The 14,442-nt window shown below is 39.4% G+C and overlaps 2 protein-coding genes across 2 annotated transcripts; one reads left to right on the forward strand and one right to left on the reverse strand.

Annotated features, from left to right (window-relative positions):
* Positions 1-897: 897 nt before the first annotated feature.
* Positions 898-5,889, forward strand: LOC124308285 (protein gustavus). Its single transcript, XM_046770897.1, has 5 exons — positions 898-1,159; positions 3,902-4,131; positions 4,268-4,598; positions 4,793-4,951; positions 5,040-5,889. Exons 1-5 carry the CDS (start codon positions 1,135-1,137, stop codon positions 5,177-5,179), a joined length of 885 nt encoding a protein of 294 aa, XP_046626853.1. The 5' UTR covers positions 898-1,134; the 3' UTR covers positions 5,180-5,889.
* Positions 5,890-11,893: 6,004 nt separating this feature from the next.
* LOC124310286 (uncharacterized) lies at positions 11,894-13,834 on the reverse strand. The gene is made up of 4 exons (XM_046774098.1): positions 13,588-13,834; positions 12,819-13,102; positions 12,572-12,702; positions 11,894-12,496 (listed from the first exon to the last, which is right to left on the reverse strand). The coding sequence occupies exons 1-4, from the start codon at positions 13,832-13,834 to the stop codon at positions 12,349-12,351; spliced, it is 810 nt and encodes a 269-aa protein (XP_046630054.1). The 3' UTR covers positions 11,894-12,348.
* Positions 13,835-14,442: the final 608 nt, after the last annotated feature.

A 14,442-nucleotide genomic window follows, 5' to 3' on the forward strand; every position in this document is an offset into this window, starting at 1 on the left:
AAAATATTTACCGATGCTGTGCGGTAACATTGATTAAAGCGAGCTTACACTGTGAATCATTGGAAATGAAATTTCAACTTGGAATCATCAATTTTTAGTCGTGCAACTTGAGCTCGATTGCATAACAAATTAAGCCAAAGCTAGCATCTAGAGTTAGCAGCCAAACGTGTTGGATTTTTTGTAAATATAAAAATGCCGCTCAGTTTTATCCTGATAATTCTATAAAAGTATCGGAGATTCATGGTATTTCACAAAATTTTATTATTTGGTCTTCAACTCTACCTTATTCGATTGAACATTAAAACGTTCGGCTGTTAATTCCAGCTGCTAGGTTCAGCCTCGTGCATAAAAAGTCTCCTACAGTTTTACGTATACGCTTGAGTTTGTCAACTACGTTTAAGTGCCGATGAAACACATTCTTAAATGAATTTTCAACGTACTATATATGAATTGCAAGAGCTCTAAATGTGAAGGTTGTAATCCATTTAAAATAAAAATGACAGTACGTTGCCATTTTTGCATTTTAAATCTTGAATTTTTTTATCGGCTTGTACAATACATCCTTAAAAACGACCTATAACATAATCTTCGTTAATAACGTGTTACAGCTGTTGATTTACGCGATGGTTGAATTTATAAAGGTTACGGGTCGTCTTGACACCTGGATATTGCGTCTGTTATTACAGGCAACTACCCACATTAACCCGGCATAGCGATATATATACTGACGTTTGTTTTTTCGACCATTGTTACAGGTATAAAGCGAGTCGTTGCGTTAGCGGGGGCGGAAGCCGCGGCAGCGGGGCAACTGGGGCAACTGGAGGAACCGGGGGAAGCGGGGGTCTTGGAAGCGGGGGGGCGGTAGGAGGCCGCGGAGGGGGAGGAGGCGGAGGAGGGGGAGGCGGAGGCGGAGGCGGAGGCGGAGGAGGCGGGTTGGACGGGGGTGCTACGCCACCGGCCACCGGGTATCACCACCACCACCATCACCACACAACTACGACGACGACGACGACGACGACGACAGGGACACGCCACCACAGACACAAGCTGCCCGCGGGGAAGCTGTGCAGCGATCACCGTCACCACCCTCACCATCACCGGCATCATCCCCACCATCGATCCCACCACCGTGGCATGAACATGGGCCAAAAGATTTCAGGTCAGATTATATATTCGATTGGGTTTAAGAAACTTTTCCGATCCGTATTACGGTGGCTCGGATTTATACGTTATACGTATGGTTTTATTTGCGGTATCATGAAGAGCTAGTCACCCCTGAGGAAATCAACACGGAAAATAATCACAGTTTTATAAATTAGATTTAGTGTGTACCCGCGCGCGTTCTGAAAAGTCGCGTAGTTTGGAATCGAATCGGAGATGTGATTTTTTGCCGCAAATCGAGGAACGCAATTAAACTTGGATGATATGTTTCAGCGTGTTATGTATGATATGACGATGTTCGAATTGGAAACAGCGTATATATGACGGACGGGATTGCATTTTGAAAGTTGCGATTGACTCTAACATCATATTAAAGTTTCCAAACGTCTGTGGTTGAATTTACGATGCACGAACTGTTGAAAATTTTTTTTATTTTTTTTATTTTATCGAACAGAGATCAGTCGACGAGTTGTACCTTTGTGAAAGTTTTCTCGTTGTTACGTACTACGTATAACAATACACACGTAGACGATGCATCATAGAAGGAGGATGTAGAGTGCAAGAAGGATCGGTGTTAATCTTAGTCGACATCAAGGGCTGCCTTGACACCTTCCAGCTGTGGTGTCGTATCGAAGAATTTACGATTGCGGCGAGGATCAGGGCCTAGTTTATTATACCCCAGAAATCGAGATGGGCCACGGGGTCAGAGCTCGGGGGGTGGGGGGTTGGGTTCGTCGGGGCCTCGAAAGAGACTTCTGCACGGAGGGTTGACTACCCTCCTCGGCCGAAGGTTCGACCCTTCGAACCTTTCAGACCGCAGAGACAGCTGCGCAAGCAAGTACCGCACTTCAGCCTCCCTGTATTTCCTTCTCGCCCTGCAGCCTTCGGCTCAGACGTCGACCTTCTTCTTCCAAAGAGATATATTATACGTTATACTACGGTTTCCGAGGGATCTCGAGAACCACGAGTTCCCGGCTTCTTTACCCCGAGGGCGGGATTCTACGAGACACTTTCCTGATGTACAAACTCACGGACGGAGACCTGTGCAATCGTGCCACTGTACCTTAGTTTTCCTCGATTCACGTCCTGCCCTAAATTCTCATATATCAGGTATTTTGAATCCTTGTTATACTTTCTCTCGGGTGGTTCTTGAACAGTTTGTTGTTACTGTGTATTAAATTAATTCTACTACAGATAGGTATTTTTTCACATCTTTTTTGACTAAGCTATCATGCTGTGATTTCTGTTTGTTCCTTTACCACGGAATTTCATTGGTCACCCTCAGACCGTAACCGCAATCGATTCTTCCGTTACGTCCCAGCCGATAATCACGGCGGTATCGTCTCTGCGTCGTAACTTACTGACGTGCAATCGCCATAAAAGAGCTCTTCCAAATCGATCTACACAGTTAACACCATAGTTAACAATACTTTTCTATTGACAATTCTCACAGATCATACCATATTTTATTTTACAAACCATGCTCACATCGACGCTCAAATCTACGAGCAACTTATACATAAATTTCACATTTAACTATTATATCTTTGAAACGCATGATCATAATTCGCAAACCTCGGAGTAACGAATAGTCACGATAGTGATAGTGATGGTTGGCACGACCCACAACAACCCAATTCCTGATTTAGACAAGCTGAATGAGAAATCGACACGAGCGGATCATCGAAGTTCGTGAACCTGGAGACAACGAGGTCTGTAAGTCGAGCTTGATAACGCAGTAACACTTCCTACCCAGCAGCAATTTCTCGCCAAACGTACAACAGAAATTGTCGATTATTTCCCATTTCATTCGCTTTTGCGATCGCGGCAGTACAGGTTTCGTTTCATCGTCGGTGCAACTGAAGGATTGACAAATTTTTTGCCGTATCAGAAACACCGGTCGTCATCTTGACGACTATCGTAGATGAAATGTCACCTACTTCCTCGATTTGGCGCCCGATGGACAGGTGCTTGAAATATGGACACGAGCGTGAATGCCTCCGCTGGTTCGTTTTACATACGCTCAAGTCGGAAAATATCTGGCATATCAATGAGACATAAAACAGGCGAGACTGAAGAAAAAGAAACATAAATCTAACGTATGCAGTATCGCATTGCGTGTCAGCCGTACGAGAGTCAGATATTTCAATTTCGGTCAAAAGTTCACTCCGATAAGTGCGTCTCGAAAAACGATAGAAGCGCGTTTGGCTCTTTCACGTTCCACCGACAGCGAAACTCACGCAAATACGTTGGGTTAAAATAACGTTAACGACGGCGCAAGCAGGGCACGTGGAAACGTGCAAAGGTGCGTATAGGTAGGTACAGGTACCGATATGTCGACAGTGATGTTTGCGCAGCCTTGTAATTGGCAGACTGTGTTTGCAAAATGAAGGCTCTCAACGAATATTCTACGCGCTGTAGCTTAAATGCTGACATTCCCGATCGGTGCATGTGTGACATAAATTCGGGACCTTCGGAACGATAGGTAAAGAGAGAGCGCGTATCGCACGTACATGGAATATATGCTTTCGTCAAAAATATTGCAGTATTAAAGCGACGAAGAAATAGCAATAGTCTGTATGTACTAGACCTACGTCTAGGCGACAGAATCATGGCAGCTGTGCAATTTTTTATCCTCCGGTTTTTTGCGTCTCCATCCCTCTTTCTCTCTCTCTCTCTCTCTCTCTCTCTCCCCCCCTCACTCTTGGTCTCCCTAATTCATGCATACGTGGAATTACAGGCGGCGTGAAGAGCGTGACACGTGACAGCGGTGCGGGAACTGGAGGCGGCGTAGGTGTTGTTGGCAGCGGAGCAGTCACGTACAAGCCTGTTGTACCCAGAGAACTGGCGCAGGATTTTTCGCGTCCAGCTCGCCTGGATGTCCTCCTCGACATGCCGCCCGCTTCGAGAGAGACGCAGATCAGTCATAGCTGGAACGCCGATGACCGTAGTCTCAATATATTCGTCAAGGTAGGTTTCGAAAAAAATTCCCAGAATAGAGGATACCTTCGTCTTTCCCGGATGAAAATGACCCTTTTCACTCTTCTCAACATTCCGCAGTGTAGTTGGTTTTATCGGAGTTTAAAGAAAAAAAAAAAAATTTCAGGATGACGACAAGTTGACGTTTCATCGCCACCCCGTAGCGCAGAGCACGGATTGCATACGAGGGCGCATCGGGTACACGAAGGGTCTCCACGTGTGGGAATTACACTGGAGTACGCGACAGCGAGGAACGCACGCTGTTGTCGGTGTGGCGACCGCGGAAGCACCCCTTCATAGTGTCGGCTACCAAAGTCTAGTGGGCAACAATCAGCTCAGCTGGGGTTGGGATCTGGGTAGAAACAAACTCTATCACGATGCGAAAAACAATAACGGAGTGACGTATCCTGCCCTTTTGAAACCGGATGAAACTTTCATCGTTCCTGACAAATTTCTGGGTGAGCTTTTTTTTTATCAAATCTACTTTTCTTTATTCTCAATGTTTTCAAAGCTTTCGAGGATTTAACTGGCACAATTTCGAACCGTGCTTATTGAGTCTTGCGAAAGTAAATCGTCAAGTTTGGTCAATTTTGTAATTATAAAAAGGAATAGCAAACTTTTACCACAATAGTTAACGGGAGTACAATTTCAGTGGTCCTGGACATGGACGAAGGTACGTTATCCTTCGTTGTAGACGGTCAGTACTTGGGAGTAGCATTCAGAGGACTGAAAGGAAGGAAACTTCATCCGATAGTTTCAGCAGTTTGGGGACATTGTGAAATCACGATGAAATACATCGGAGGCCTTGATCGTGAGTCTCGGAGTAATATTTATTTCAAATCATTCATTACCGAACTTCAAAGAGAAGTAACTTCATCGCGCTTTCATTGAATTTACAGCCGAACCTCTACCCCTGATGGACCTCTGCCGGAGAGTAATTCGAAAACGGGTCGGTAAGCAGAGACTAGAGGTCAGAATCAACGAGCTAAGACTGCCCCAGGCAATAAAAACGTACCTCCTCTACCGGGACAGAAGGTAACCACAGAGTGATCTTCCGGCTTCATCTCGCATCAGCATCAGCAATTACGACCACGATACCAACAACCATGAAGTGACAGAGATAATAGATGATGATAGTACCATTGCCGATGATACGCAACGGGAAGCATTTACAGTAATCTCTCCCGCCTCTGATCGACTGAATCCTTAGAAAAAAGACCACGTGTGTCGCGAACGGTCATTAATCGACAAGACACACACGCCGCACCTAAAAACTGAATCGAAATTCCAAAGTTCTTTATTCTTTTTGTAATTTTGTTGTTTCTTTCTGTTTTTCGAGTTGGATTGGGTCGGGAGTTGGGTCAATCGAGGAAGATCGATTATTAATATTAAGTCTAGTCTGTCGTGTTTCTCTTTATAGTGTTCGATAATACGCATCAGCAGCACACAACGTGCGTAGGATCCTCTATACATATATATATTCATACACACAAATATATATACATGTGTGTGTATGTGTGTGTGTATACGTATATATATATATATACATATACACGTGCATACACAGTTATATGGTATATATATATATATATATATAATCTTCCAGACGACTGTCTAAAATATCTAACAGAAATGGTTAAAATAAAGTAAAACAAGAAGAAGAAATGAACTAACTAATAAGAAAAAGAGAATTTTCCTCTGCCAAAATTTATAGTATCAAAAATTGGGTTTATACACGTTGAAGGAATTGGAAAACAAAATGAATCAGCAACAGTTGCAAGTGTTGTCAGATAATTATAGTGGCATTAAAGGTCTTATGGAAAACAGTATTGATACCTACATCTACTGTAAAGAATTACTCTTCTTCCTTCGAACGCTTCGGAAAAAAAAAACAAAGAAAAAAAAGAAAGAAGGAAGTTAGTACACTTCGCCGAAGAGACAGTGAAGAAAGAACAGATGAAAATTTGTTGGAAAAAAAATACCCAGAAAAAAACTTTTAGAAAAAAAGAACATTAAATGAATTAATTGAAGAAACGTATGCACAAAAAGCTAAACTATTAGGTGATATTATTGTTTTATGTTGTCCTTACGAACAAAATCGTAGAGCATTTATTAATTGTTATTACACCAACGGGATGGCGTTGGACGCTTCACATCACATGTATCCGCGTTTTTTTTAATTTTTTTTGTTTAATACGTTGTTAGATTATAAAAGAAAAATGAAGATTTAAAAAACGAGAAAAGCCAAAATTGTAACGCGTTCGCGTAAAGGTGATGTGTGGGGCAGATCACAAGTAAAACCGGTTCGGAGGTGAGGGAGAGATACCAAAACACACGAACATTTTTGATCAGCAACTCGGCGGCGCTCCACGGTTGGCCAGTAAAATAAAAAGTTAGACTTAGTCGAGCCCGGATGCCGCAAAGCGCGAGTTTCTTTAATCAAATGAATGACAAAAGAAGAAAAAACCAAACAGAATGACCCAAATAAAACCAAACTTTGTAATTTTAACGGGAATGACCAGCAACGACGAATAGTAGTGAGGGAAGAGAGTAAGAGAAGATGACAAAAAAATTATAAAATGAAATCTGTGTGTAGTAGTGTGACAACTGCAGCTGAAATCGCCTGAGCCACCTTTTCAATGGACTCAAATTTGTTTCAAGTATTTTATAAGTATGCTCTAGATGTAACTAACTGCAGTGGTAAATCTTAGCAAGGAGTCAAAAATGACGGGAGATTGAAGGAAATGGTTGGCATAAAGAGCGAGAAAAAAGAAGAGGGAGCGAGCGACTGATATCTAGAGAAATAAAAGTGGAGAGAGAGTGGTAAAGAAATCGAAAGAGAAAATATATGTATAGGCGACAGACTATTGCACGAAAGGCAAAAATCAACCATCCGGTGAAATTTCTTATAGAAAAAAAATAAAAATGAAATAGCAAATAAAAAAAATTATTACCTCGGCTACACTGAAGTAACTAAAAATACAAAAAGTAATAATAATAAATAATAATACTATACTGCTATTACTACTACTACTACTACTACTACTACTATTGCTACTACTACTTCTACTACTACTACTATTACTACAACTACTACTACTGCTGCTGCTGCTGCCGCCGCCGCCGCCGCCGCTGCTGCTGCTGTTACTGCTGCTACTGCTGCTAGAAGACAAAGTGACTGAACATGGGCATTGGCAGAATTCCGAACACGAATTAAAACTGTCATCGATCTAAACCTACGTCAGTGTAACCTAACGACTATCCATCCGTGCATAATTAAGCGGTGAAAACGTAAACCGTAATGTAACAAATACCAATAGAAAATTAACAGCATCAACAACTTATAGCTGTCCTACGATGAGAACATATAAATTCTTTTTTTTATTTATCTTTTTTTTTTTTTTTTTTTATCTGCTGTACAACACAGATTTGAGACGGCGATGCGATATCGCAACTGTTGGATTGAGAGAGTATGACGTGCTCGCAACCTGTGTTTTGATTTTTAAATGAATGACGTGTGATTGCTAAACGGCTCGTGGCATCGCGACGAATAGCCATTCGGAAATTGTCAGAATTCTTACTTCAAGAAACAGACAACGGTGGTAAATACTGAGATACGCGCTCATCGAATAATGATGGTAATAATAATTCGTAAAATACGTTACGTGTTAAGCGTATTTTTTATTGTTATTTTAATCATCATCATGACACCGACGTACATGAGCCTAAGAAGAAAGAAAAACATTTTAATTTGACGACTTTTGAAAAAAACAAACAATGCACATAGTAGCATAAATAAATTATAAAGTCACGAACATACTTATTACTACTACTACTATTACTATTATTACTACTCTTACACATTGTAATAATATACTATTTTATAATATTTCGACGCGTCTCACGATCTGAGCATGAGATAGAAAAAAAAAGAACAGAAATAGGCATGATCACGTTGTACATATTATTACTATTATTATCATTATTATTATTATTGTCATTATTATTGTCATTATTATTATATTAATTGATAGTTTAATTAATTAAGTAATTACGATAGTCGGCATAATTAATATGAATTCCTTTTATATCGTAGGGTTGATTGACGCCGACTATGTAGATTAAATGATGAATGGTAAAGTGAAGTATATTTAAAATCAGACAAAAAAGAAATACACGTGTCAATGCGACTATCAGCGATAAATTTGAAGTAAAAATAAATAAAAATTGTGTAACCCATTAGCATGATAAATACGAAAATCGCATAAACGGATAAGAATGCGCGGCTTGTAAAGATTTTCTGGGCCGCGCTCTTCCTATACTTTAAACAAGGTATCAATAAAGAAATAAATAAAAGCAACAAATTACCGTGTTTTCTTTTTCGTGATGTTGTTTTTTCTGCTTTTCTCTTGTACTGCATAATTTTATATTTTCTTCTTCTCAATGCACACGTACATGCATTATATCGTGTTCATGATCGCTTGGTGAACTCGATATATTTCACCCAGAATTCTTTACAGAGCCTCTTCGGGGAATATTTGAGTACGGAATATTCAACGTTTAGACTTTATCTTCAGTGATAACGTTGAAATTAAATATATTGATAGAAACATATTCAAAAGTTCACGACGGATTAATACGTTATTTCTCTTGCGAGTTCTTGGTATACAGAAGTGCGGGTATATATTCAATTCATTCTTTATCCAATTTTCTTCTACACAGCGTAATCTTAGTTTTATTTAAATTTGCAAAGTAACGACAATTTCTTTTCTAAGCTTCGATTTGAAACAACGGATTTCGTGTGAAAAAACTTTACGAATATATACCTTTAAAATCGGTGATAATAATCAATATCCCATAAGAACTCGCAGGAAAAACTCTCGTCGATCTCGTTTTCGCTGTCGTCTTCGTCGTCGTTATTTAGCTTTAGATGTCTGTGCGTGTTTAATTTATTTATATTTTCTTTAATTCAATTTCAGCTGATATGCAAGATACGCATTTAATCGGTAGGTGAAGAACTATGACAGTGCCATTCCGAACAGGGAATTTGCCGAGTCTTTGGAGGAGAGCAAAAATATCGAATTTCGCGCATTTTAGTAATTCGAGCACTACTTTGTAAGTCGTGTACATATAGTAATATACTTTTATAATCATAATTTAATCATAATAATAATGATAATAACAATAAAACAACAATAATAATAATGATTAATAATAGATGATAACAATAATAATAATGATTAATAATAATGGTTAATAATAATAATAATAATCGTAATAATCATAATAACGAGCGAAGGCAAAACCCATCACGATGTGTAAGGGGATGCAAGCAGGAATCAAGTTTAGTAATGGACGTGGAAATGCAATCATTTGTCTAACTGTGTTTAAACTAATGCTGTGACCCTAATTCATCTATATATATATATACCGAAGTTAAGTGAACTGACGTTTCGTGTATCACTGCCTTAAATAGGTCTTTCAAGTATAATTTTGGCAAAATTCTATTCAATTTTGTTAACGATAACACATGTTTCATCTGGCTATTTATCCTCGCCCTTTCCACGAATCACGATCCATACGATATTGAGATCTGAAAGATTGATAAACAAATAGACTTGAGAACGAATGAATTGAGTTGTCAATAAGATTGGACGGTGAGCAAAACAATGAAGCTAAACCTTTTACTCCAATTTCTTTTTACAATTACGGGGATTAACGGAATCCGTGAAACTTGGAAAAATTTCGTGGTTACAAATCTGCACGTAACATGATAAAAGAAAGTTCCATCTCAGTACGCATACTAATAGTGGAAAATTGGTGCGCGGAAAGTATTTTTCATTCTTATTTTACCATATTATACTTTGTTCTTTTTTCCTGTGATTACTACGTGATGAATGATCATTTATAAGAAATCCCTATGATAATCTCGTTATGAATTGATGATAAATGAACCGTCTTACTCTTACTGAAGTGCCGTATATTATAAATACCAATGCTTAAAAATTCGTACCTACATTAAATAAAGAAAAGAAGGAAAGAAATGATTAAAAAAAAAAAAAAAAAAAAAAAAACACACTGAATAAATAAATTATTAGTAATAATCAAATTGACGAAATACCACACCTGCCTGTACAATAATTATACCTACCTGGTCAGACCTGTGTCTAATTTTTGAAAATGCAAAAGATAGACGAAGTTCGAAAGTAGAGCGACGGAAGGGAGATATTTACGGTAAGATATTAAGCCTGCCTTAGGTGGCGAGGGGGCGACAGCTCTTTCGGAGTTGGTCTCTCCTGCTTGCATTCCGAGGAAAATTTGGCTGGTAAAAGTTTGTTAACTACACATACATGAGAGTGTAATGATAATTCACACATACCCACACACACACGCACACGTATATATACATACATATAATATAAGCGACGAGGCGAGCTCTCAAGATCTTCCGCCATTTAACGTGTATATTTAACAATTTTATGTTTTTAAATTAAGCCTGGACTATTGCAACAAGCGATCTCACGACTAATTTTAATAATAACGATAATAATAATAACAACAACAACAACATATGTGTGTGTATATTCAATAAATATACATATATATGTATATATCTGTAAGTAACGATTTAGTTAATGCGGTATTGCAGTAGTGATACGGACACATAATGTGAATTAGACGAGACAAATACTGATATGTAATACCTACCTAACTTAATGTTGATAATAACAACAACAACCACAACAACAACAATAATAATAATAATAATAATAATAGCGTTATTTTAGTTAATTATTATCAACTATCTCAGTTCTGTTCGTGATTTGATATTTTTTTATAATTGAATAATGCTCGACGAATGTAGGTTTTTAATAAGTGATGAAAAAGTGTGTGAAGTGCAAGCAGACTGCTGTATAATAGTTCAGGCTGGATGTCGATGTTTGTAGCGGATAAAGAAATACAAAAAACAAAAAAAACTGAAAAAAATCACAGCATATTGTAATTAAAATTGAAAAAAAAAAAAAAAAAAAAAAAACAATAATCATCCGTATCTGATTCTTCTACTTATGCTTTAACCTGTTGATTTTTTCGTGATTTCTCGGAATTTTGCACTCAATATTCCGTGTGATCCTTCAGTTTAGTTGCCCTATTTATTTTATCTTCTCTTTCATCGCAGATCACCTCCGAATCATGGCAAGGAGAAAAATGGACATGAGAGTCAACCTTTGACATCTGCTAAAACCATTCATCGGTCTCGTCAGCACACCTTTGACCCAATTTTAGCGCGAGGTTAAGAAATTATAAGATTTTTCCAACTCACGTCCAACTTTTTCCATTTCTTAGTGATTCACTGATTGTATTTTAGAATACTGATTACGAATTTTGAAAACGTCGTGTTCAAAGGAATTTATAGGCATTCAGGAAAGTTTGTTTGCATAGAAAATGTGAAAATCCCTTTATGAAAAACCCAAGTACAAGTTCTATGAATTATTACATGAAACTGAAAATAACAGTTGTGCCCCATTTTCTTCAATTCATATTTTTTCCTGATATGCAGAGCTGCCGAAGAAGAGAAAGAAACGAAAACTTTATTCAACAAGATATACCGCAAATATTGTTGGATGAGTGTTAAAAATATTCGAAAATTTGGAGCCCTCTAGAAACCAAGTACGTATAACGCATGCTTGTATTAAATAAAACAAACTTAAGTAACGTAGTTTAAAGTATATTCCGTAGATAACTTACATTAGTGAAATTGATGTATTACGTACAGGTAGTCGACGTAACGCTTGGGAAAAATGTTAAATTCGCATTTGACCCAGTTTTCCCAACCCTGTTTATCGTATTACTTCAACGGTACGAGAGTTGGAATGAATTCACACTTTCTTCCATTCCACATATAGAAAGCTAAATAAAGTTTTGAATATAGGGTAGATTCATTTAAAATCTGACCTTTTAGCCGGTTGCCTGCAGAACTTAACTGAGATCGGCCACAATGCATATCGTATAATTATTTGCTGGGGCAGTTTATCTCATTTCACTCAATTTCAAATCATTTCAGTATACTTTCGGACAAAATCCGAAAGCATCTGAGATGACGGCCTTCTGCGACCAGGTAAACTGAGTTTATCTCTTCTTCTATGTTTAATTAAAGTCACGTATAATAACGAATGTCGAAGTCGAATAAAAAATTGTTTTCTTCAAAATCTAATCTAGTTCTGGTCTCGAATCCTCAGCGGGGCTGCAATCCCTGTAAAGGATTCTACAGTCTTCGCCCCGAAGACCCGCCTGGCTGGCATCCTCAAGGAGTCTGTACCAGCCGGAAGAAGCTTCCAAAGAAATTTCGACAGTTCGTCTGCAATGCCATGAGTAAACAGTGTATGATTAATGTACACGCTTGACGTTTGAAAATGCAAAAACTACAGCTTACGTCAAGTATTTGGCCAGAAGCTTGCCAGTTCTTCCCAAATGCTGACCAAGTTTTTTATTCTCAAGACACAGAGTACGCTGCATGCAACGTATCTTGGTATCCTCGCTCAAGACGTCTTCGATCTCGGGGAGCTGAAAAAACACCAATTTTTGAATTTCGTGTAATCATCGTCTGTCGTCAAGTTGGCCGTAATTCAAGAGAAGATTATTTTTCAGGAAAGTCAAGAGGGATTCCCCAATCCTCGTACCATGGGATCCGTTCCGTGGATTGCGACGACGTCACGTTTTTCCCGCAAAGATAGGGCCTCTTTTTCTCTTGATGCAGATATGGTGTTCTGGACTATGGCGAAGAGTAGAAGAAGCCCGATGAAACTGACAATGGCAAAATGCTTTTTAATCGACGCTAAAGCGTTCTCAGTGTTTTGGGTTGGAAAAACAGGATGCGCGTCTTCTACCGGAGGACCGACTTCGTACGGGTACGGAAAATATTCCGACCTCAGTGCGACGGCCCCGTTTCGATTGAAGCCCTGTCCTGTAATTAAATTACTTCTCGATTAAGGATAATCTGTGCTAAATGACGGGGGTAAACAAACTGATTAAAGGTGAACGGGTGGCCGACAGCCGCAGAGAAAAATAACGACTCTTCGAGGCTTGTGCGATTAGCATATACGACGTCACTCGCGACCTTAAAAATTATATTACTCGTGTCTCATTAATCAGTCTCGTAATTTTTCCATGCGGTGCTGTGACACCCCGGGTCGTTTACAACGCGTCCGTTTTAATTGGCAAAAATTTACAATCAAGCCGGAAAATTCTTTTCACCTGCACTGTAACGTGGCTGTGAAAAAAACAAGAATAAATACTGCATCGAACAAACCCCAATTGAACGTTAACGGCCGTTTACAACACCCGCGTCACACTATCGGCAAAGGGTGAAAAATTTTCAACGAATTTATACGTAACTACAACACTCTTTTCATTGATTTTACTCCTTCAAAACTAGCCACTTCTACTTGCCTGACAAATAATGACTCGAGACGAAATTTGGCGGAGGAGTTTGCGTTTCCGAAATGATTGATGACAACGTGTCCGGTTGACTCCAAGTCCAGCCGCCGTCGGGATTTTTGTTTTCCTTCGATGCGACGAGTTGACTCTCCTGCGGAGACGCCACGGTGGTAAATTGCGTCTGATCGTTAGCCGAGCAGAATATTGCGAAACAGCAGCAGCTGAGCGATGCTGTTTTCCACGAGAATCCGAGAGTCATGATTATCGCGCTTTGTACGGATCTTCGAAGAATACTGCGACGAATGTCACCCTGTGGCGATCAAACGGCTTCTTCTGAGAATTCAAGAGGCACTTAATCACTCGTCAATTTGTTCCAGCGTATTTCCAGACTCCGTAAGGTAACTTGTTATATTCCGCTGTGTCCGATTGGGACAATTCGGGTAAATGCAAATAATTTCTTTGAGTGGATAGAATTTTTCACTCCGCTGAACAGACTGAGTGAAATGGGCATGAACTCGGCCTTTTCTCCTCGAGGGTTTCGTGCGGACCTGCTCGAGAAGTATCGAAAGTTTCTCCGTCAATTGTGTCCCGTTTTTTTTCTCATTCGAACGGTTTAAAAATACGAGAAACCGGCTCCTCGCCCAGTTGCACGTCTCTGTGTCTTGACGACACAGGTGTTCCTACGAAACGACTTGACAGAGATCGAAAAGTACGATTGGACACGTATGAGTCATCTCTCGGGTTTCCAAGGGTTAATTCTGCTTCAGCTTTTCGAAGAGTTTGCCGATGATGCGAACTTCTCTATATGCTATACGAGGTATTGATTTCAGACACCCAACTCCGAGTCTGGCTGCCAGGTATCCACCC

Source organism: Neodiprion virginianus, chromosome 1 (assembly GCF_021901495.1).
Source record: "Neodiprion virginianus isolate iyNeoVirg1 chromosome 1, iyNeoVirg1.1, whole genome shotgun sequence".
NCBI lineage: Eukaryota > Metazoa > Arthropoda > Insecta > Hymenoptera > Diprionidae > Neodiprion > Neodiprion virginianus.

Bases quoted from the DNA above. Each gene is read 5' to 3' on its own strand.
- LOC124308285 (XM_046770897.1), top strand. From the start codon at position 1,135: ATGAACATGGGCCAAAAGATTTCAG. The intron at 4,599-4,792 runs GTGAGCTTTTTT...GTACAATTTCAG, and splicing joins CGTTCCTGACAAATTTCTGG to TGGTCCTGGACATGGACGAA. The intron at 4,952-5,039 runs GTGAGTCTCGGA...TTGAATTTACAG, and splicing joins ATACATCGGAGGCCTTGATC to CCGAACCTCTACCCCTGATG.
- LOC124310286 (XM_046774098.1), bottom strand. From the start codon at position 13,834: ATGACTCTCGGATTCTCGTGGAAAACAGCATCGCTCAGCTGCTGCTGT. The intron at 12,703-12,818 runs GTACGAGGATTG...GTGTTTTTTCAG, and splicing joins TCCACGGAACGGATCCCATG to CTCCCCGAGATCGAAGACGT. The intron at 12,497-12,571 runs GTAAGCTGTAGT...ATGGCATTGCAG, and splicing joins CTTCTGGCCAAATACTTGAC to ACGAACTGTCGAAATTTCTT.